The 24,315-nt window shown below is 46.8% G+C and overlaps 1 protein-coding gene across 1 annotated transcript in view; it reads left to right on the forward strand.

Annotated features, from left to right (window-relative positions):
* The window catches only part of LOC147631680 (proteasome subunit alpha type-6), a 45,996-nt gene extending 21,757 nt beyond the window's left edge, over window positions 1–24,239 (forward strand). Inside the window, exons 3-9 of the mRNA XM_086808193.1 lie at window positions 6,386–6,467; window positions 6,617–6,713; window positions 6,825–6,883; window positions 6,970–7,052; window positions 23,610–23,705; window positions 23,788–23,847; window positions 23,997–24,239. Of these exons, the coding sequence (XP_086664319.1) occupies window positions 6,386–6,467; window positions 6,617–6,713; window positions 6,825–6,883; window positions 6,970–7,052; window positions 23,610–23,705; window positions 23,788–23,847; window positions 23,997–24,089 (570 nt within the window). The 3' untranslated portion in view covers window positions 24,090–24,239. The remainder of the gene's footprint in view (window positions 1–6,385; window positions 6,468–6,616; window positions 6,714–6,824; window positions 6,884–6,969; window positions 7,053–23,609; window positions 23,706–23,787; window positions 23,848–23,996) is intronic.
* Window positions 24,240–24,315: the final 76 nt, after the last annotated feature.

The raw sequence follows: 24,315 nt of genomic DNA on the forward strand, positions 1-24,315 counted from the left end.
GCACTTTGTTCGTGAACAGATTGTTGCTGATGACATCTTGCTAGAGTTCTGTTCGACGGAGGACAGTACGGTGGACCTCTTCACGAAGTCACTCTCTCAGGATTTGCTCAGGCGGCACCCCAGCTCCCAGTGGTTGGTTTCACAGCCAGGAGCTGAGAGGGGGTGTTAGAAGTCATCTCCTGTCTAGTTTTATACACCAGGGCCTTTATTGTGGGTGTGCCTGCCCTTATGAGGTGTTTTATCATTTTTCCCCACTCCGCATTTTTCCCCTATTTTTCCTATTTTTTATGTGGCTTGGGAGGCAGCCCATTTGCTGGCCGACTGCCGAACTGGTCCACGACCCCATGTCTGAGGTGGCCGACTGCTGATGATCTGGCCGATTGGATGGTGTGCTGGTCGTGGAGTTTTCAGGGCCAGTCGGCTGCCCTACAGCAGGCCGACTGCTGATGTGGGGGCATATAAATAGGCCCCCAGCCCCCTTGCCACTTGTGTATCACACTCCGGGATCTTCTTGTGTATATAGAGCAGAGTTACACGCCTATATCTCTCTCTCTCGTGTGCTGCATTTTTTTTGCATGCGTTTTTGCTCTCTTGTTCCCAGATCTCGTCATCATCTCCGCTGCGTATTCTGACAGCCCTCGTTGCTCTAAATAGATCATGTTGTGTTGGGGGCTCTTCATTGGTTGTATCAGCACCAGAGGAAGAGGTTGCATTGGTAACCCCATAGATTTTCTTTCATCAAGTAAAACTTTGTCTTCATTTGCCAGATGTGGAAACCTTGGCTATTAAACTTGTCTATGAACATGTGAGAGCTCATAGTTGCAGAAAGACTTTCACTAAAATTAGTGTTTTTTTGAAGTTAGGTTTTTTCAAAAATTAGGCAAAGAGGCAGGGTTATTTATGGCATGCCAGATTTGGGCATGTGAATAATCATGGCAATTTGTTGTTGCTCCAAAGCATTATCACCATGAAACTCGTTTCGGTGGCCTTGAAACTTGTTTCGTGTTTTGGTGTTGAAACGTTTCATGCGCATCATTGAAACCATTTTGTTTCATGCGGAACAAAAAATTGTGATTTTTCTATGCTTTAACCTCTCTCTATATTTTTAAGTCTTTCACTTCCCTTCTTTTCTGTTTGTCTCTTTTGTTCTCCTCTTTTATGTTTGAACCATCCTCCTTTCTTCAATGGTGACATTATGGCAATATCTTCTCAATTTTTATGCATATGATTGTTTCGATTGACCGTTTCATTGTGCGCCTATCCACAATTGAAATGTTTCATTCCAAAATAGATCTTTTGGACATTGAAACATTTCAGCAATTAAACGTTTCGTGGTGACCATGCTCCAAATGCATCAAATGGTGCAAGATATGCCCCGTATGGAGCTGCCACCTAGACATGTATGTAAAGGATGCATTTTAGGCAAAATGCACAGGACTGCCTTGATTTGTAAGGGTTGTCCTAAAATTACAGCTCATACATGGTGATGTGTCACGTGCATCCCGCACTTGGATGCCACGTAGACATTTTTGTACAGAAGGTGCAGGACTTGAGATGGTGAACTGGTCCCATGTGAGCCCAGTCCGGGGCGAGTCAGCTAGGGATCCATCTCAGTCGTCCGTCAGGTGTGCACTGTCTTGCACATGAAACAGGGCCAGTCCGCGCTGTGAGTCTCCCTCTGGAATGATGTCAGTGATTCTATGTATCTGGTATGGCACCGGATGCCAAATCACTGAGTAGTTAGCGTTTAGAACAAGGGGCCAGCCCATAGGGCTACCCTGAGACTTAGTGTGGGCATGGGGATAGTGTGGAACCACCCCCATGAGGGCTAGGAAGGTCCTCATGGGGAATAGACTCCGTTGGACACCCACGCGCGTAATAGCACAACTTAATATCACAATTTGAAATGGACAACTTAATAACAACTGGAATTTGAAATGGAATGAAATGAAATAGATGGACACCAGCACTGGGGCCAGAACGGGCCGACCCACCCCTCAATATATGATATATTTATTGGGAGTATTTAACAAATACAATGCTCCATGGGTTCAAAGAACCAAATGATGTCCATGTACAAATGAATACAGTACCAAATAAGAAGCACGAAGTAGATGTTCGAAGTAGAGTGACCACTTGAGTGGTCGAGTCTCTACGGTCCTGTGCCTTCACTGGACTCCGCGGAGAGCGCCCCACTGGTGTTCCAGGACCACGCACAAACAGGCGCTCCCGTACTAACGCCTGGCTCTCCCGATCTCAGCACCTTTGGACGGTGGTTCTCCAAGAGCTTGGACTACCCGGCACCGAACGGGTGTTGCCGTAGAGAGAATCCCTTATCAGATTTACCACAAAGTTCTTTACTTAAATCTGAAATTCACTTACTTGTAGATTGCAGATGGAAGACCAATACTCATGGTGTCTGTGTGCAGTTACTTGAGAGGGACACCAAAGTGCAGCAGCATGTCGAGAGGAGTAGCTGCCTGGGGAAAAGTATAGCCTCCTGAAGAAAGGAGATGCCGCCTATGTAAAGGAGGCACAACCACCTACCAAGGAGAACAGCCACCCGTTGTGCAGGACACTGCCACCCTTTGTGGAGGTGGAGGCGTAGTTGTCTGGCAGCAGCCGCCTAGTGATGTAGCCGCCTGGTGAAGAACACAAAAGCTTGTATGGGTGGAGAGGCATGTGCAGTCGCCAGCTGTGGACAGGCGCAGCCGCCTATGGCTGCAAGTGGATGAGTGATGAAGTCGCCTGAAAGAGATGGAGCAGGAGCTGCCTGTATGCAGGGCACAGCTGCCACCAGTATGCAGGGCACAGTTGCCTTGTTGGTGATGGAGCGCACAGCCGCTTTGCTGAGTAGGCAGCCGCCGGTAAGAGTGGGCAGCAGGCTGGTAAACAGGCGCAGACACCTGTTGAGAGCACAACCGCCTGAGAGGATGGGGAAACAGCCGCCTGATGGATAGGAGGCACCTGGCTGTAGCCTGCGCCGCGTGTAGTGCAGAGAGAACAGCCGCCAGCTGAAGGACTAGCGCAGCCACCTGCAGCAAGTACAGCCGCCAGCAGAGATGGTGGAGATGGCGCTGCTTGAGAGCATGCACAGTAGATGGTCACCGACTGTATGCAGAGTAGAAAGAAGCAGGTGGTTGCCATCTTTTTTTAAGGTGTTGGAGGGGAAGTTGCACGACTACAACTAGCCGGCTCCCCAAGGTTGCATGGAGGCGGCCAGTTCCATGGTGTGGTGTGGGTACGTGGCCATGCACCCACCCCCACACACACAAGAGTCAAGTGTGGCTCCCCACCTTGGCCCCTAAGTGGGTGCCCACTTTTAAGTGAATGTGAACATACAAGCTTATAAAATGAAAGGTTAGAAAATAAACTATTAAACCAACATGTGCAGTACACTTACCACCTGTTCACACGCAACAAAACTCGTCAGAAGACAGAGCAAACTTCACCACTCACTGGCAGGCATCCCCGCTCAGTGAGTGACACGTCAAACAAGCAAACACAAAAATACAAGTCATGCGAAAATAGTTTCAAACATGCAAAACATGAGTGCATGTGCAAATAGTATCATGGACATATCTCTCGTTCATGGAACAAGTACAAAATATCTGTCGGGCACAAAAATGGCACGACGTACCTATGGAGTGACAGTCCCATAGGTAAGACATAGTTCCAGGCACGAGCCTCCCTATGGAGTGACAGTCCCATAGGCAAGACACGGCATGAATACTGGCTTTTCCATGGCGTGACAATCCCATGGATAGAACACAGTCCAGGTCATACACGGGTGGCACCAGTGTGGCTCCCGTCCATACGACACCTTCCTGCTAACACACGGGTGGCACCCGTCTGGCTCTCGTCCATGTCAAGCAAAAATACTGGCCTCTTCACATGAGACACCGGCCTGGCCTCAAGTGAACGAGACACAAAAAACTGGAGATGGACCAAATGGTCGGCCAATTGGTGACATCCCCTCGGGCTTCTAAAGAGTTGTCCTCAACTGAAAAGTCTCAAGATATGCTTGCAACAATTGTGGGTGGTCAACAAAATAGTCCTCATTTACCCATTTTGCATCAATACGCAAATAATTTTTAAACTTCACAAGGTATCTCCTGGAAAGCTTCCCTGCAGGTAGCTTTCGCTCCTTGTGAAAAACAATCTGTTTTGGCTGGAGGATCTCCTCAAGCTCATCAATCTTTGGCGGATCTTCTGTGACAAGCTCGTCAGGATCTGGCCCCACATATTTTCAAATAGACTCACATGAAATGCATTGTGAATCTTCCAGTGACTAGGTAAAGCAAAGCCTGTATGACACTTCATTGATCTTCTGAATCACCTTGAAGGGTCCATAATAGCGAGGGAAAGCTCCTAGATATGGAGTATAGATTTGTGGAGGATCTTGAGGAGGTGCACATGTCATATTCAACCGCGCAAACATATGTACCAGCATTTGTCTCCAAGGACCTGTCACATGTACTGGATACCAAAATTGGTGGCAGCATTGGCAGGTACCAGAGTGAGTCATCAGTAGGGGTTTTGATTTAGCCCAAGACTGGGCGCACTCTTACATAGAAGAGCTTTCAAGGGTGGAGGTGCTTTTTAAGGGTTCTCTCATAGACGGTGATGCGGTCACCCAAGCCCAAACCAGTTTCCAAGATGTTGCTGTTTGAGCGGGAGCTCGATGATGACGTGCTAAGTTTCGAGGATACTCTCATGAGTCTCTCCATGTCTAGTGCATAGGAGGATGAGACTATGAGTGATGCAATGGTTCTCATGATAGTCACCTTAGTAGTGGTTTTATTGGTGATTTAGTGCATTGGGAGCCTATCATTGGATTGGACCCGAAGACGAGCAAAGGAGCACTGAGCATAGGTGCATCACGTATCCCAACGCTCCAAGTGTAGGAGGAGGGGATGTTAGGTGCATACCCCAAGCCGTATGCTCATGGACATGATTCTCTACTACAAAAGGCAAAATGAGAGAGAGAGAGAGAGAGAGAGAGAGAGAGAGAGAGAGAGAGATGGTACATGGTGAGATGTAGTGAATGATTCCCAACAGGTTCGAGTGGTGGCTTCATCTCTCCTTTCTCATTTGATGATCTCATGGAAGGAGGTGTTGGCACACACTAAATGGAATCCTTCAGATCAACAGTTGCAGTTAAATTCTATGGCAAGTGAGGTGTTAGCTACTTCACGACTTCTGGAGTGGCTTGACAAACTTGTTGAGCGGCCAAAATTCAATAGAATGGCTCAATTGGGACTAGTAGCTTTGTTGCTACACAGAGACCGCTTATTGTCTTTTCGGACAATTTGTCAATATTTTCGGGTTCCACGTGGATATGTACAATTATGGGAGAAGGTGAGGGCAGGCCTTACACTTAGTGATATTCCTCAGTTGGAGGATCATCAACCCTGGTTAGATTGGGTATTTAGAAAGCCTCAGGACATTGTCCAGCGTACAACAAATCAAGTGTACCATATGTTGGTGGAAGATAAGCGTTGGATCATTGAGAAGGCTATAATAGGGTATGGAACATTAGGAAAAGTAGGGCTTGGTGGAAGGAAGTAATCTTACAGGGCGGAAGATAAGCGTTGGATCATTGAGAAGGCTATAATAGGGTATGGAACATCAGGAAAAGTAGGGCTTGGTGGAAGGAAGTAATCTTACAGGGCTGGTGGTCTAACATTCCATATCAAGGGAAGGTGTTCCTATGGCGCATGCTAGTTGGAGGCCTACCATTGGGGGACTAGTTGCAAAAGCAGAGGATTGCTTTTGGTAATCTTGGAAACATGCCCGCATCTTTTCATTTCATGTGTGGTGGCAAAGAAGGTGTGGGATATCCTTTCTCGCGTATGGATTCCGTTGACAGATAGGCCCGTAAAGGTTAAAGGTTGGATTTTGGCTAGATTCCGAATGGGCCCGATAACCCAGAACATTCAGTTTTCTTTCATTTTTTTAGGTGGACAGGTTTGTGGCATATTCGGTTAACTAGGAATGCCTTCATATTTGATACAAAAGTGGGTATTATAGCTCACATAGGTCGTATAAAAGGGCTACTATTATGGCAAGTCTCTTCTTGCGGTTAGATCAATTGGTGGAGAATGACACGGCTATATATTGGATGAGGGTACTCCGAGCTACACCTTTAGTTCGGAGTAATTAGTGATCACATGGCGGCCATTTGTAAAGTAATTTTGGTAATATATCTTCCAGTACGGAAAGAGAGAGAGAGAGAGAGAGAGAGAGATGACATGAAGTTTTGTTTGGATTTGAAATGCAGTTAAATGCTTTGATTCAAAAAACATTTAAAAGTAGCCAAGATGCATCTACTTATTTGTACACGTATTAAAGGATGCCTTGTATTGGTGATGCTTGGTTGTAGGACAAACTATTGGATCAGACAAGTGTAAGCCACTTGTTTCCAATAACGAAATATATCGGTTTACTTGCAACAGGCATGACAGGTAAAGAATAAGCAGACACATGCCATGATTTAGTGTTCCATAAGCACGAGGTTGATGTGCTTTGCATGATGGCACATGTGGGTGCAATTTGAAGAATTCGAGCTGCATGGGATATTGTTTAATAGTTCCAATGCATGTGGATTGTACAGCTGATTCCAGATCTCTCGTACAACATGCCCGCAATGAAGCTGCAGAGTTCCGGTTCAAAATGGGTTATGAGATTCCTGTTGATTATCTAGCAAAGAGGTATGCATTTGTTGTACTTATGCATGGGGTGTATGGGATTAAAATACGCATGCTTCTGCATTCGTTCTATCAATTCTTATATGTGCCTTTTATCATGCGGTGACGTTTCAGGCTTGCAGACAAGTCTCAAGTATACACTCAGCATGCCTACATGAGACCTTTGGGAGTAGGTATAGCTTCAACTACTGTTTACTCATCGATGCCACCCCTATTTTACTCACCCTGTCCTACTGATTCCTTTTTGTTTGCATTGCAGCTGCGATGCTTCTTGGTATTGATGAGGAGTTGGGACCACAACTGTTTAAGTGTGACCCTGCAGGTCACTATGTTGGTTACAAGGTACACAAACTAGAGCATGACTGACAGTTTTATTTAAATTTTCCGCCTGCTCTTGTCAACCTGTATGATCTCTTGACTTAGGCTTAATGTTTCATCCTCTAAATGTTAGCTATATAAAAATGCCTCCCTTTGGATATGTAGGGCCTGGATTTAACTGTGACTATGCATGAACATACAACTAGGGATCACACAAACATGTTGAAATGGAGTGTGTTTGATTCTTTGTTCATAGACCAGCAGAAGTTTGATGTGGCTTGGGATCCTTCACTCTTTCGGCAACGCTCAATGTGAACTGTTTTGGCAAACTTAACCTTCTTCTTTGATCATTTTCCAGCCATCAAATAGGCTTCTTTATTTTTGGGTTTGACTATCCCATTTTGTTGAGTAAGAGCTGTGGAAGGCTGTTGCTTGATTTCCTTCATTGTGCATTTGGTGCTGCTGTTGAGTCTGACTTTCCTTCTGACTTGAGAGAGGAGTATCAGTCTATGACTTGCCCTATCCAAATGATGGCGCTGAAACCTCAATATAGATTGCTGGAGTATCAACAATGTCTTTATCAACCTCCTACAGATATTTCAGTGTGTAGAGTTTGGCTTCAAATAGAGCGATGGAAGTATGATTTTGGGGGAAGAAAGCATAACTACAGGTGCTCCACAGGCATGCACACACAACTGTGTGCAACTGTGTTTAAGCGTTACATGAGACATACTGGAAACTCTTTAATGATGATAAAGGTGTCAGAATGCACAGCGGAAATGAAGACTAACTGCTGTAGAGAGCAATACACACATGAAAGAGAGAGAGAGAAGCTGTGTAACTCTGCTATATACACCAATAAATATACAAGTGGGAGTGTGGGGGCAAGGGGCCATTTTATATGGCCCCTGGCTGCTGGTCAGCCAGCTCATAATCAGCCGACAGCTGCCCTGGCTGCCAACGACCAGCAAACTGACAGTCGGCCAGTGTAAACCCAGTCGGCCAGCACTCAGGAATGGGTCGGGCAGCAAGAAAATACAGTCGGCCAGCATCTGGGGGCAGCTGACAGCGCATACACACACACCTCCAGATAAATAGGAAAAAATATACGGAGAGTGAGGAAAAATGGGAAGACACGCACACCCACAACAGATGCCCTGACAGTGTGTACAGACAGGAGATGACTGCTAACAAAAGGCATGCATTTAATTACTGATTTGGAAGAGATCGAGAGAAAGGAAGATAGGCAGCTTTGCACATGGTACTTGTTTCCAATTACCCACTGAAGGGCCATGTATTTGCTTATGTTGCTGCAAGTGAAACGAGTACAAACTGATCATAAATCATCCCAAAAAGGATAGACGTGAATGTGCAGTAATCTCCAAGAGATCTCCACCTCGCTGTCCAGGGCTGCAGATCTGGCCGCCCCTTGTCTGGAAAGCATTGTTGACTTGCATTAATCTTCAGCACCAGTGAAGATGTGTGCTTTGGCTTGGACTGACCTGGCCGCCTTGTCTGCAGCAATTCAGCCCCGTGTTGACCTCTTGGATGCCTTGGGTTTTTCTTTACTCTGCCGCCGTTGGCCTAAGAGATGGGGTCTAAGGCGCCCCTATGGCCTCTTTTATAGGCAGCCTATGCTGGCCAATCCTTGATTTTTTGGCTAGGGTTGGCAAACTGGGTGCCCTTTTCAGCCTATCCCTTTCCCTCTTTGAGGCACTTGAGGTGGACCTTTTGAATAGGTTTCACACTCTTATTTTGGTCTCAATGTCCATTGCCGCCTTTATAATGGTTATTGCTAGTTGCAGTGGACTAACCGGGTTCAGACGTAACCGATTCTAGACCCTAGACCCACTATTGACTGGCTAGCTGTCTGGGCGCCCAATCATGGGTCTAATAAGTGTCCGGCAGGGCCTCTTTTTTTAGGAGCCTAAGCTGGCCAACTAGGGCAAGGGATTTTTTTTGACTGTAGGCTAGGCTAGGTTTGGCAAACTGGTTGTGCAAACTGGGTGCCCTTTTCAGCCTATCCCTTTCCCACTTTGGGGCACTTGAGGTGGACCTTTTGAATAGGTTTCACACACTTATTTTGGTCTCAATGTCCATTGCCCCCTTTAATGATGGTTATTGCTAGTTGCATTGGACTAACTGTCACACATAACCGATTCTAATCCCTAGACATATTATTGACTGGCTGGGTGTCCAGGCACCCAACCATGGGTCTAATAAGTGTCCAGCAGCCGTATCCATCATTTACAACTTGGAAATGGGTTACATCTTAGTGTGCAGGACTTGCACATGGACTCGACATTGAGTTGACTCTATGACCCAGATGGCGCTTGGCGACATGTCCTTGGACAAGGGCTCACAACATGTACAATGCTCATCAGAATAGGTGTCCTGAGTGTAGGAACACTTGTGCCTATGTGCTAGTTTTTAGAGATAGGAAGAAGAGTGTGGTAGAATCACACACCACCCACACGAGTCCTAAACTACTGTCTGTATTATGTACAAGCAAGAAGTAATATAACTGAATCTCTAGTACAATGGATATGGCTGAGTGAGTGCAGCCTTGTGACCTCTCGTCCTTGGAATCATCAAGCCCTTGTTGAGAAGCATGAGCATTGATGCCAAATCTGTAACGATAGGTGCTTGGGGTGCCGACTCTATCTGATCGAGACGGTTAGACATGGCTTCCATGCTTGCTTTGAGACCCTGAAATAAATCTGCAAGGATCCATAACAAGTCACCTGAAACCAAGGATAAAGAATGATGGCGAAGGATGAAAGCCTTTCACATTGAGAAAGGGTGGGTGGGATACTAGAAAGAACTCAAATAATTACTTGCTACCCTATTCAAGTAGTCAATGCACACGGTTGCCAGAAAGGAAAAAAAATGTAGGTTGACTAGGCTTGGATACCAACTGTAAAACACTAGCACTTTACCTACACACAAACATTATGTGAAGTCCAATGTTGAGGAAAGAAGATGATTATGACGATTACCTTGGTTTTACCAAGGTTACCAGGAAGGTCCCCTTGAGTGTGAAAATCATGTAAGGCATGCAAATGTCTATGCAGCCCCTCAGCTGAATCTGAAAGGAGGACGATGTTATCTGCAAAAAGTAGTAGGGGGATCAATATGCTTGCTAGTGTGGGACCAGACCCACCTGATCTGTCGATCTCATCAATAAGAGGCGGAAAAGAGTGGGTGATAGAGAGCAGCCCTGTTACACCCCAATTTTGCCATGTACAGCTTGGGGCTCACTCGTTCGATGATAGACTCATAGAGGGTGATGATGCTCCAAACGATGTCATATGGGACTCGCTCGGGGTTTAGTATCAAAGGCCTTGTGGAAGAAATCAACAAAACTACTAGCAGTAAATCCTTTGATGTTGTGCTCTACCCTCCTCGATGATGGCATGGAGGGTGAAGATATGGTCAAGGGTAGAGTAGTTCCTTAAAAAGCTTGCTTGTCCTGAGGCTATGCATCCATGTCTCTCTCTCTCTGCAAATGAACCGAGCTCTGCCTCTAGCACTGATCCACAGAGTTTGACCAATCATGATCATCTTGTAATTATTAGGATCAAGTAGAGCTTTTAGGATGGGGGTGACCCAATGATGGTGTTAGCAGACCAAGAGGGTGGAAATCCTTCACAAAGTGGTCCATTGAACATGTAGGCCGGATGTGTCTGTGTAGAAGGTGTAGCCACCTAGGAGGTGTAAAGTCCTCTTGTAGCTGCCAATGGAAAAGAAGTGCAACCTCTTGCAAAAAGGAGATGGAGCAGCCGCCTTAGGAGAAGTAACGCCTCGCTGCAGGAACACAGCCACCAGATGTATAGGAGAAGGTGGCTCAGCCTAAGGCGTGGAAGAGCAACCAATATAGTCGCCTGGCTGCAGTGGAGAAAAGGCAGCCTGGTGGAGGAGATGGAGGCGCACGGTCACTTGCAGCCTGCTGGACAGAAGGAGCAGCCACCTGTTGAGGTGGCAGTCATCTGTTGTGCAGCCGTCGGCTGTAGAGGTAGATGAGGCGCAGCCTGAAAAGGAGTAACCGCCTGGCTGCAACCTGCGCTGCTTGTAGTGCAAAGAGCAGCCCGCTGGAGAGTCAGCACAGCCACTTACATAGGCCTCAGCCGCCTGATTGTGTGCAGCCGTAAGCTGTAAAGGTAAAGTGGGCGCAGCCTGAGAGAAGCAGAAACGCAGCTGATGTGCAGTCGTCTGCTGGAGGAGGAATATGCGCAGCAAAACTGATGGGGAATAGTCGCCTGATGGGTAGGAAGAAGCACCCGCTTGCAAGGGGGGGAAGACGCGTGGCTGCAGCCTGAAGAGGTGTGGAGGAACTGAGTCGCCGGCCACTAAGATGGTGAAGATGGCGTCGCTTGAAAAATAAAACCAAGGAGATGATCGCCAAGGTTGCTACGATGGAGGTGGTGGCTCTATTATTATGACGGTTGGAGAGGGAGTTGCACGACTAGAGTTGGCTGGCTCCCCATGTTTGCATGTGGGCGGCCAGCTCTATGGTGGTGTGGGTAGGTGACCATGCACCCACCCCCACACGCACACAAGTCAAGTGTGGCTCCCCACCTTGGCCCCTAAGTGGGTGCCCACTTTTAAGTGTATGTGAACATACAACCTTATAAAACTAAAGGTTAGAAATAAGATATCAAACCAACATGTGCAATATACTTACCACCTGTGCACATGCACCAAAACTCGTCAGAAGACAGAGCAAACTTCACGACTCACTGGCAGGCGTCCCCACTCAGTAAGTAACACGTCAAGCAGTCAAACACAAAAATACAAGTCATGCGAAAACAGTTTCAAACATGCAAAACATGAGTGCATGTGCAAATAGTATCATGGACATATCTCCCGTTTGTGGAACAAGTACAAAATATCTGTCGGCACAAAAATGGCACGACATAAAACATAAATCCTGGTCTTCCTATGGGTGACAGTTCCATAGGTAAGACACAATTTCAGGCACGAGCCTCCCTATGGAGTGACAGTCCCATAGGCAAGACACGGCACGAATACTGGCTCTTCCATGGCGTGACAATCCCATGGATAGAACATACACGGGTGGCACCAGTGTGGCTCTCGTCCATACGACACCATCGTGCTAACACACGGGTGGCACCAGTCTGGCTCCCGTCCATGTCAACAAAATACTGGCCTCTTCACATGAGACACCGGCCTGGCCTCAAGTGAACGAGACACAAAAACTCGAGATGGACCAAATGGTCGGCCAATTGGTGACATCCCCTCGGGTTTCTAAAGAGTTGTCCTCAACTGAAAAGCCTCAAGATATGCTTGCAACAAGTGTGGGTAATCAATAAAATAATCCTCATTTACCCAATTTGCATCAATAGGCAAATAATTTTTAAACTTCACAAGGTATCTCCTGGAAAGCTTCCCTGTTGGTAGCTTTCGCTCCTTGTGAAAAACAATCTGTTCTGGCTGGAGGATCTCCTCAAGCTCATCAATCTCTGGCGGATCTTCTGTGAAAGGCTCGTCAGGATTTGGCCCCACATATTTCCGAAAAAGACTCACATGAAAGGCATTGTGAATCTTTCAATGACTAGGTAAAGCAAGCTTGTATGACACTTCTTTGATCTTTTAAATCACCTTGAAGGGTCCATATTAGCGAGGAGAAAGCTTAGGATATGATCCTTCTCGTCCTAGCCTCTTCCGAAGCCTAGCCATCTCAAATTTCAGCAAAACCCAATCACCTTCTTTAACTTGCATGTCCCTTCTATGTTTGTCACTAGCCATTTTATGCTTATCTTGAGATCTTGCAATGGCTGTCCGCACCTGACCAAAGGCTACATCCAAGTCACGAACATATTCATCAGCTGCAAAAATCTCATTCTTTGTACGAAGGATGGGTGGCAATATCACTCTGCTATAGATAATCTCAAACGGAGCCTTTCCCGTGGAGGCATGGATTGTATTGTTGTAGGCAAACTCAACAAGTGGAAGATACCTTTCCCATGCAGTCTTTTGATCTGCCACATAATACTTCTGTAAATCCAACACGGCTGAATTTGCAGCTTCACTTTGGCCATCCATTTGGGGATGATAAGCTGATGAAAACTCAAGTTTAGTACCCATATTATCAAATAAAGCCCTCCAAAAGAGGCTTGTAGTCCTGGGATCTCTATCCCCAACAATGGATTTATGCATACCATGATGCTTAAAGATATTAGCAAGAAAAAGCTTTACCATATGATCAGCTTTAATGGTTTTCTTGACGGGCAAGAAATGAGCTTGCTTGCTAAACCTGTCCACAATGGTCCAAATAGCATCATTCCCATGCTGGGATCTAGGCAAGTCCATAATAAAATCCAGAGTAATACTTTCCCAAGGTTGCGAGGGAATAGGCAATGGCTGAAGCAAACCTGGAGGTTTTTGCTGTCAAATTTCACCTTTTGGCAAGTAATACATGCATGCACATAAGCCTCAATGTCTTTACGCATGCTTGGCCAAAAGAAATATCTCTGAATCATGCGTGTAGTAGGCATAATACCTCTATGACCAGCATATGGTGGAGCGTGAAATTCGTCCATAACCTTTGGACGCAAATCCTTCACCACACAAAGGCAATTATCCTTCATAAGATAACCTTTGTTGATAGCATAAGAGGCATGTGAATGACCAGCCATCAAATCAGTCCATATATGGCAAAAATCAGTATCCAAATGATACAAATCTCGCATAGCAGATAAGTCTCCATGAGAGGTCACTGAGATTGCAACTACATAAGGCCTCCTGGATAATGCATCGGCCACCACATTTTTCTTTCCTGGAGTATGCACAATCTGAAAATGAAACATGGAAAGAAAGTTTGCCATTCTCATCTTCTTCTCTGAAAACTTTGTTTGAGATAGAAAATATCTCAAGCTTTGATGATCTGTCTTGACTACAAATTCAGCTCCAAGAAGATAATGTTTCCATATCTTTAAGGCATGAATTACAGCCAAGAGCTCTTTCTCATGAATATCCATATGAAGCTCAGCATCATGCAAACGACGGCTCTCGTATGCAACTGCATGCCCTTCTTGATTTAGGACAGCTCCTATACAATCACCACAAGCATCACATTCAACTACGAATGATTTGTGCAAGTCAGGAACAATCAATACTGGACCACATATGATAGCATGCTTGAGCTGCAAGAAAGCATCCTGTTCTTTTTAAGTCCATTTGAAAGTGGTTTTCTTCTTTGTGAGATCATGTAGAGGGGTGGCAATCATAGCAAAATGCCTTATGAAACGCCTATAATACGAACATAATCCCAGAAAACTACGTACTTGATGTACGTTTTGCAATTCAGGCCAATTCCGAATGGTCTCTATCTTCGGAGGATCCATTGTTACTCCATCTTTGGATACAATATGACCCAGATAATGTATCTCTGAAAGGAAGAACTCACTTTTCTTGGCATTAATGAAAAGTTTATGCTTCTGCAAGTCTTCGAACACTGCGACCAAATGAGTTCTGTGTTCCTGCTCATTCTTGGAGAAAACCAAGATATCATCAAAGAATACTCCTGTGAATTTGCGATGGGCCAATGCATGTGGATTCATGTTGGGATTGTGAGAGGACAATTCAATGAACACTCCACCATATGTCACCAATTGGCCGACCATTTGGTCCATCTCCAGTTTTTGTGTCTCGTTCACTTGAGGCCAGGCCAGTGTCTCATGTGAAGAGGCCAGAATTTTGTTGACATGGACGGGAGCCAGACAGGTGCCACCCGTGTGTTAGCAAGATGGTGTCGTATGGACGGGAGCCCGACTGGTGCCACCCATGTATGTTCTATCCATGGGATTGTCACGCCATGGAAGAGCCAGTATTCGTGCCGTGTCTTGTCTATGGGTCTGTCACTCCATAGGGAGGCTCGTGCTTGGAATTGTGTCTTACCTATGGGACTGTCACTCCATAGGAAGACCAGGATTTATGTTTTACGTCGTGCCATTTTTGTGCCGACAGATATTTTGTACTTGTTCCATGGGTATGTTGTGCTCGACACTACCCTCTGAAGTGCCCATGTTCCCTTCCATCTGCTCTCTATTGTTCCACCCACACATGGTAGAAACAATCTTCAAGAGAGCACGTAGGACAAGAGAACACTACACACGGTATGTTGTGCTCCACACTACTCTTTGAAGTGCCCATGTTCCCTTCCATCTGCTCTCTATTGTTTCTACCATGTGTTGGTAGAAACAATAGAGAGCAGATGGAAGGGAACATGGGCACTTCAAAGAGTAGTGTGGAGCACAACATACCGTGTGTAGTGTTCTCTTGTCCTACGTGCTCTCTTGAAGATTGTTTCTACCATGTGTGGGTGGAACAATAGAGAGCAGATGGAAGGGAACATGGGCACTTCAGAGGGTAGTGTCGAGCACAACATACCCTGTGTAGTGTTCTCTTGTCCTACGTGCTCTCTTGAAGATTGTTTCTACCATGTGTGGGTGGAACAATAGAGAGCAGATGGAAGGGAACATGGGCACTTGAGAGGGTAGTGTGAGCTGGTGGCCGAAATGCCTATAGACTGTGTGTAGCAGAAATGCTTATGGAACACCAGGTTATTAATGCCTGCGAGTGATTGTTTTATCTTGTTACTTGAGCCCACCTCTCAACCAAGGTGTGTGGTCAGAGTACCAACACGGAGTGCAAGTGGTAAAGTGGACATGATACCTGGTTGGCAAGGGACTTGTGTACGCCAAGGGTCATGTGGATTGGCACATGTTTGTGTGCTTTGAGCTTGGATTATGATATCTCGACTTATGGGACTGTTTTGTCTTGCCCATTTATTTGGGACATGGATTTATTTCTCTTTATGCCATATTAGAATCACTATCTCCCCATACAGAGGCCAAGAGGCTCATTGTTCATCTCACCTTGCATGTGGATTCATGTTGGGATTGTGAGAGGGCAATTCAATGAACACTCCACCATACACGTGGATTCGTGTTGCGATTGTGGAGTGTCACCAATTGGCCGACCATTTGGTCCATTCCTAGTTTTTGCGTCTGGTTCAGTTGAGGCCAGGCCGGTGTCTCATGTGAAGAGGCCAGTATTTTGCTGACATGGACGGGAGCCAGACTGGTGCCACCCGTGTGTTAGCAGGATGGTGTCGTATGGACGGGAGCCAGACCAGTGCCACCCGTGTATGACCTGGACTGTGTTCGATCCATGGGATTGTCACGCCATGGAAGAGCCAATATTCGTGCCGTGTTTTGCCTATGGGACTGTCACACCATAGGGAGACTCGTGCCTGGAACTGTGTCTTACCTATGGGACTGTCACTCCATAGGAAGACCAGGTTTTTATGTTTTTATGTCGTGCCAGTTTTGTGCCGACAGATATTTTGTACTTGTTCCATGAACGGGAGATATGTCCATGTTACTATTTGCACATGCACACATGATTTGTATGCTTGAAACTGTTTTCGCATGACATGTATTTGTGTGTTTGCCTACCTGACGTGTTACTTACTGAGCGGGGACGCCTGCCAGTGAGTCGTGAAGTCTGCTCTGTATTCTGACGAGTTTTAGTGCATGTGAACAGGTGGTAAGTATGTTACACATGTTGTTTTAATATTCTATTCTAACCCCTTTGTTTTATAAGGTTAAGTGTTCACACTAATTTAAAAGTGGGCACCCCCTTTGGGCACCCACTTAGGGGCCAAGGTGGGGAGCCCCACTTTTAAGTGAGTGTGGGGGTGGGCATGGTCACCTACTCCCACTAGTCCCCACATGCAAACGTGGGTATCATCAATAGTACAACTCCACTTTAATTTTATTAAAAAAAGGACTCTCTTCAAGCGTAGAATCCATCGCATCTATCTGGCGGGGATCCATCAACCGGCGGCCATCTCTTCCATCGTGGCTGGTGGCTGTACACGCCTCAAGTGACTGCACGTATCCTCCAGCCGGTTGCTCCTCCAATAGGCGGCTGCTTTCCCTGCACAGTGACTGCAGTACCCTCTGCTCTGCTGGCTGCGCTTACTACCCTACCAGGCGGCTGATGTATTGTTGCTCCTTCTGGCAGCTGCTACTGTTCTCAGACGTGGGCCATCTTCACAAGGCACTGCTGCGCATGTGCTACTACAGGCGGCTGTTTACTCCACGTTGCTCTCACCTCCCATACAGGCGATTACATCCTCCAGCCGGCTGCTTCTCCTTTCCCAGCCAGGCGCCCACCACATGCTTTGCCTACACAGAGTTGGCTGGCACCATCTGAAGGCCACGCCTCACTCTACTGCTCCTCTCCTGCAGGCAACTGTGCCATCTCAACAAAGTGGTTGCTCTTACTGTCCAGCAGGCTGCAAGTGATTCTCCAATCAAGCGGTTGTGTTCTTTGTGGTGGTACATCCTCTCCACTGGTGTTCTACAAGGAGACTTCGAATCACCTGGGTGGCTTCAGCATACCACAAGTTTTGGTCTTCTATCAACCATCTACAAGTAAGTGATTTTCAGATTTGAGTAAAGCATTTTCTGTTTAAATCTGATAAGGGATATATCCCTCTACGGCCACACCCGTTCGGTGCCGGGTTGTCCAAGCTATATTGGCAAACCTCGGTCCAAAGGTGCTGAGATCGGGAGAGCCAGGCGTTAGTACGAGAGCGCCTGTCTGTGCGTGGTCTCGGAACACCAGTGAGGCACTCTCCGCGGAGTCCAGTGAATGCACAGGACCGTAGCGATTGGACCACACTAGTGGTCGTTCTGCTTCGAGCTTCTACATCGAAATTCGAGCCTACTTGTTTGGTACTGTTTTCATATGTACATGGACATTATCTGGTTCTTGGAACCCATGGAGCATTGTATTTATTAAATACTCCCAATAAATATATCATATATTGAGGGGGGGGGTCGGCCCGTTCCGGCCCCAGTGTTGGTGTCCATCTTTCCATTTCATTTCATTTAAATTTCAAGTTGTTTTAAGTTGTCCATTTCATATTTGTGGTTTTAAAGTTGTGCTATTAAGCGTGTGGGTGTCCAACGGAGTCTTTCCCACTTGACGGGATCGGTTTCATGGAGTGAGTGTTTCATTTTTTTTTCGAGAAAAGATCCTTTCATTAGTTAAAAAAAGTACAAATAACAATACAAATAACTGAGAGGCTATATCATACAATGGGAGGGGGGAAAATCCAAACAGGTGGCCTGTAGTGCCAGCGGGGGGTACCCGCGTGTAGAGTATAGAAGGGGCCGCTGCGCCAAGTGGTGTGGAAGGCCTGGCGCTGCAAGATCGCTCGATCCGAGTCGCCCCGGATGCGGTCATACTGTCCTCGCAGGGTGTGAATCAACTCCTGCTAGATCCCCCGAACAGTCTCTGCTGGTGTCTCCAGTCTCTCCTCAAAGGCCCTGAAACAACGGGCTCTCGAGGTGAACCATATGGTGAGGTTGCTAAGGAGCTCCCATCGTAGATCCCTCTCCTGTGTCCAACCGGCGGACGAGAAATCCGGTGAAGAAACAAGGCGAGGCTGGCTCCTAATGAATCTGATGGCCTGGCTGTCCTGCTTCGTCTCGTATCTACCATGTGTGGGTGGAACAATAGAGAGCAGATGGAAGGGAACATGGGCACTTCAGAGGGTAGTGTCGAGCACAACATACATGCTTGGTCGACTTCGTCAGGGAACATGGGCCCTGACGAAGTCGACCAAGCAGCGGCTCCTCACGTATACATGCCCTCTGGAGAGAGGGGGGCCAAAATGCGCAGCATCCTCAGCCAAATCTGCTGTGCCTGTGGACAATCCCATAGGCAATGTCTCTGTGTCTCCAATGGGTGGCCGCATCGGACGCAGGCCGACGGAAGGCCACTGTAGACAAGCCAGGTGCCAACTGCAGAGCCCATGTGGGCAACCAGCCACTGGAAAGTCCAGATCCTGCGTGCCTGTCGGCTAGCCCAGAGCCTGGTCCATAAATCCTCCAAAAACTCCTGTGAGAGTCCCTTTAGCCGCCAATGCTCCGATGCAGCTGGAGAGACCATCCTCCTCGCAGTCAAAATATGCCTCCCCAACCAAACAGTGTACTGGAAAAAGGTGATCTCTGTGGCCTCGAGGGACGCATAAGGATCATGCCACTCGTACTCGCCAGGGTCCCACTGGAGCCGGGCCAAGGGGCGCATAGCATATGCCCATATGCGCCAATCAGAGTCCACATCTGTAGGGTCTGGATCAGTATGCCACTTCGAGAAGCGGCGGCCACTACGTGTATCCTCTGAAAGATGCACTCTGCAACCAAAGGCGACTCCGCCTCCACTCTCTGAAATTTGCCCTTGGAGGATTCCTATGCGAGAGGTTGGCAGCATGCAATCACAATAGCACACTCGTGGCGAAAGCACAACAAGGCATCCCCACGCGCAACTTTGGAAGCAGATTGTGGGATAATTTTCTTTTCCTATGCTGCCAGATAGCACATGAATGGCAATTGGAGGTTGGTTGGATCTCTGTTCTATATGTGGACACCCCCTCTAAACTCCACAATCTCGACCTTTGGTTGCAACTCTTGCACTTCTCCACCATAGTAACTAAGAGCTTGTATTACTGGGGCTAGCAATAAGCGGCCGAGGGGGGTGTGGGGGTAGGAGTGCGGTGACCACAGGCATGACGTGGCATTGAAATATTTACACATGCGTGAGCTATTGATTGGATTAGAACCCCCCTATATTTAGAAACTACAATTGCTTTTTCCACATCCTCCGCCATGTTCACACAACCCGCACGTTGATGAAGAAGCCGGTTTTATTAGGCATGCCTTCCACAGAGAGAAAAAAACCTATGTTTCCTACTCCAATCGTATTTTCATGGACCCATAAACACAAAACCCTCTCTTTCTAAGATGATAGAACTAGCCTCGTCAGTCTTTAAAAATGGCCTCTTAGGGGCAATGGGGACAATGTAAACTTGCTTCTGTAAAATGAATGTTGCACATTCCGGGGGGATTTAAAAATGGAGGGGGTTTAAATTTTTAGAGAGAAAGAGGGGGGGGGGATTGTGCTCTTGCATGTGTGGGCACAAGCGTGTGGGTGGTTATGCATGCCCAAGGCAGTGTGCATGTACACATGCATGCTGTGAAAATGTGTGACGAGTATGTGCATATGGATGTGCAATGTGTCAACGTGTGCACCTGTGCACGAGCATATGTGTGTGCACATGTAAGTGTGGTGTGCATGTGTACACATGTGTGGGTGTGTGCACGTGCATGTGCAACTGAGTGTGCATCTATGTGTCTATGAATGAGGTGCAAAAGTGTGTGCACGTGCATGAATGTGTGCACACATCCCTGTCTTATAAATTATATACCAGGTCTATTTCCTTGCGAGCAGCACTCATCAAAGATATAGTGCCTAGACCAGTAGAGATGGTCATAAAGCCTCTTGCTCTTAAGACCAATCATGAATCAATCTTAAAAGTAATAAATCATTTAGTCTTTTGCTGGTGTTGCATCTCATGTGAAGATACTTGGTTTTAGCAATGTAATCCAGCTTTGTTTCTCCCTCCTTCTACTTAAGGTTATGATCTGTGCAATGGAGATCTACCTGGCTCCACTAGGAGTAAGAATCCCATAATGAAAGTGTGTCTCAAGACCTCATAGCTAGACTTTTCAAGCGGGTTTAAACCATTGGCCTGCTTTGCCTTCATTCAGACTTTCTCCTTCAAGGCAAAGTATGAATAAACAGAACTTGGTGGGATTATCAATCCATTCCATTACCTTGCAAATTTGATTGAACTTCTCTAGGTTATGAATAGGATCTCTAGTTCCATCAAATGCAGTCATCATCCTTGAGATGTGGATTAGCTTGGTTTTACCCAACTTTGAGCCTCTAGGTGCTATGTTTGTTGCAACCTTCCTCCCTATTTCAAACGCCATCCTAACGTCCTCTACATAGTCACATGATGTATTTGTCAGAATACGCAGCGGAGATGATGACCAGATCTGGGAACACGAGCAAAAACGCAGGCAGAAAAACAGCACAAGAGAGAGAGAGAGATGTAGGCGTTTAACTCTGCTCTGATATACACAAGAAGATCCCGAATATGATACAAATAGTGGTATGGGGCTGGGGGCCTATATATATGCCCTTGGGAGAGCAGTCGGCCAGCATAGGAAGTGCCCACGACTGCTGAAAAATGTCCACGACTGCATAAATGCAGTCGGCCAGCAGAAAAGTGCCCACGACTGAGCAAGTACAGTCGGCCAGCAGTCCAGTAGCCCACGACTGAGAAACATGCAGTCGGCCAGCACTGGAGTGCTCGTGGCATCCTTTGGCAACCCTCCCAACCACTGGAAAAATGGGAAAAAATAGGGGAATAATACGGGGAGTGAGGAAAAATGATAAAACACCTGATAAGGGCGGGCACACCCACAACAAAGGCCCTGGTGTATAAATCTAGACAGGAGATGACTTCTAACACCCCCTCTCAGCTCCTGGCTGTGTAACCAACCACTGGGAGCTGGGGTGCCGCCTGAGCAAATCCTGAGAGAGCGACTTCGTGAAGAGGTCCACCGTACTGTCTTCCGTCGAACAGAACTCTAGCAAGATGTCATCAGCAACGATCTGTTCACGAACAATCGTTCCTCCTGGTCCAGGACCATGGGCACAAGCTCCTCCCACGTGATGGTGCTGAGCCTGCCACTGGTAATCAAAGAGGAGTAAAATGCTGAGTACGAAGAGGGCAAATGTGACAGCAACGTGATGGCCTCATTCCCAGCCTAAAGAACTTCCTGCTGAAGAGCCTGCAGCTTGTTAATATGCTCCCGCATCGTCGACGACTTTGCAGGGCTCATAACCCGCATCTGTACTTCCAAGGAAATCCTCTTCATGGGCGATACCCTGTTGTAAAGTGAGGCCAAATGCTGCCATATACCTCTGGCCAGCGTCATGTGCTTTACATGATTGGTTACCTGCGGTGTGCAGTTGAGGAAAATAAACGAACAGACCCTGGTGTTGACACGATCCCACATCTGTGTCTGGGCCTCCCGGTCCTTTCGGATCGACGGTAACTCCCCTTCCTCTACTTCCGGCCGTGGAACACAGACAACGACGAAATCGGCGAGGTCGTAAGACTCCAGAATGGATTCCATCATCACCTTCCACATGCCGTAGATGCTCCCGTCCAACTGACGGTCCACCGGGAACGTGGGGAGTGTCGGGATCTTCACATGTCTCTCGGCCATCTCAAACAGATCTGCCATAGCGGGGATGTACTCTGAAAAGGGTGGGTGGGTGGGAACAAAGAAGAACTAAAACCTGCAAGTGGCTGTCCAGCAAATCAGCCTGCCTTCCTCTTGCACCTTCTCTTCCCGATCAGCCCAAAACAGTCCACCAATCAGCCACAAAACAGTCCCCCTCTTGCTCACACAAATCCCAAGACCTATCTAGAGCCTAGGGCTCTGACCATGTCAGAATACGTAGCGGAGATGATGACCAGATCTGGGAACACAAAAGCAAAAACGCAGGCAGAAAAACAGCACAAGAGAGAGAGAGATGTAGGCGTGTAACTCTGCTCTGATATACACAAGAAGATTCCGAATATGATACAAATAGTGGTATGGGGCTGGGGGCCTATATATATGCCCCTGGGAGAGCAGTCGGCCAGCATAGGAAGTGCCCACGACTGCTGAAAAATGTCCATGACTGCATAAATGCAGTCGGCCAGCAGAGAAGTGCCCACGACTGAGCAAGTACAGTCGGCCAGCAGTCCAGTAGCCCACGATTGAGAAACATGGAGTCGGCCAGCACTGGAGTGCTCCTGGCATCCTCTGGCAACCCTCCCCACCACTGGAAAAATGGGAAAAAATAGGGGAATAATACGGGGAGTGAGGAAAAATGATAAAACACCTGATAAGGGCGGGCACACCCACAACAAAGGCCCTGGTGTATAAATCTAGACAGGAGATGACTTCTAACAGTATTCACATGGTGAGGGAATGTAAGAAGATGGTTGTGCAAGACCCTTTGCTTTAGGGCATCTTAGCCTATGGGGTTAGGCTATACAGTTTCCAATGGCACTTGTCCTCTGTCAACCTAGCTTTGAGGGTGCATGCTTCGCTGAGGATGAGAATATCTCATGGATTCCTTAGGTACTCCCAAATACTGGGATTTTGAGGGTGCAACTAAAGTCCAACAAAAGACGCGAACTTGAAGGGTCTGTGAGACCTCTCAATGTGAGAATTGGGATTATCATACTGACGCAAAGTAGTCACTGCTAGAAAAGGAAAAGCTAGCAATGCAGACAAAATATGGTGAGACCCAACAAAAGAAATGAACTCTAGGGTTAGCATGCCGAGGGAAACTAGACACTGTTAGAAAAGGAAAGGCTAGCAATGCAGGAAAAAATAAGAGAAGTGGTGAGAAGAGGTTAGGTTAGGCTGATATAAAATAGATTTTTAGTGCTTAGTCCCCTAGAGACCCTATGGTGTTTGCAGGAAGGGTTGCCTTCTTAATATTGCTGTGAGTCATGCTAGTGTGGAGGTACAGCAGCAAGTCGTCCTAAGGTCTTTCTATTTGGACACTATTCAAGCTTGTGGTGTGGTTCCAAACCTATTTTTGATGATGTGGCTTGCTTTGGTGTAGGCCACAAGTGCAGGACTGAAAGAACAAGAGGTGGTCAACTTCCTTGAAAAAAAAATCAAGAATAATGCACAGTTATCATACGAAGAAACCGTTCAGGTGTGGATTAATTTTTTTTATAATGCACTGTTTGGGGGATACGTTGATGTGTGGTTTTTGATTTTCAATGTGGCTTTTGCAGACAGCAATATCTGCATTGCAATCGATCTTACTGGAGGACTTTAAGCCCACAGAGATTGAGGTAATGTTTGAATTCATTTCATGGGTTGTCCACCTAAGTATGGGTAGGCAAGCACTGTATGGATGCTTTTTGGAGCCATTGTAAATGGAGGTATGGGTGTTTTTGATGCATACATTGTAAATAACGATGGAGGCAATGGTGCTTGGCAGGTGGGAGTGGTGAGAGCAACAGATCCTCTGTTCCGTATTCTGTCTACAGAGGAGATTGATGAACACTTGACAGCCATAAGTGAACGGGATTGATGTGTTGAGAACAACTCCTCCCCTGCTTTAGGAGAACTTCGTGAAATGGAAACCAACAACTCTTTGAGCTTTAATGATTCAGCCTTGGTAGGCTGGTAAATTACATTGCAATGGGCTAATTTTGGCTAGAATATACGTGTCATTAGTTTTTGTTTGTCTTATTTATTTCTGCTTTCATAAACTGCCTGAGGATGACCTGTCTGCTATATTCGTCTATCTCGTGAAG

Source organism: Cibotium barometz, chromosome 14, assembly GCF_041138505.1.
Source record: "Cibotium barometz isolate CiBa-2024 chromosome 14, ASM4113850v1, whole genome shotgun sequence".
NCBI classification, from domain to species: domain Eukaryota; kingdom Viridiplantae; phylum Streptophyta; class Polypodiopsida; order Cyatheales; family Cibotiaceae; genus Cibotium; species Cibotium barometz.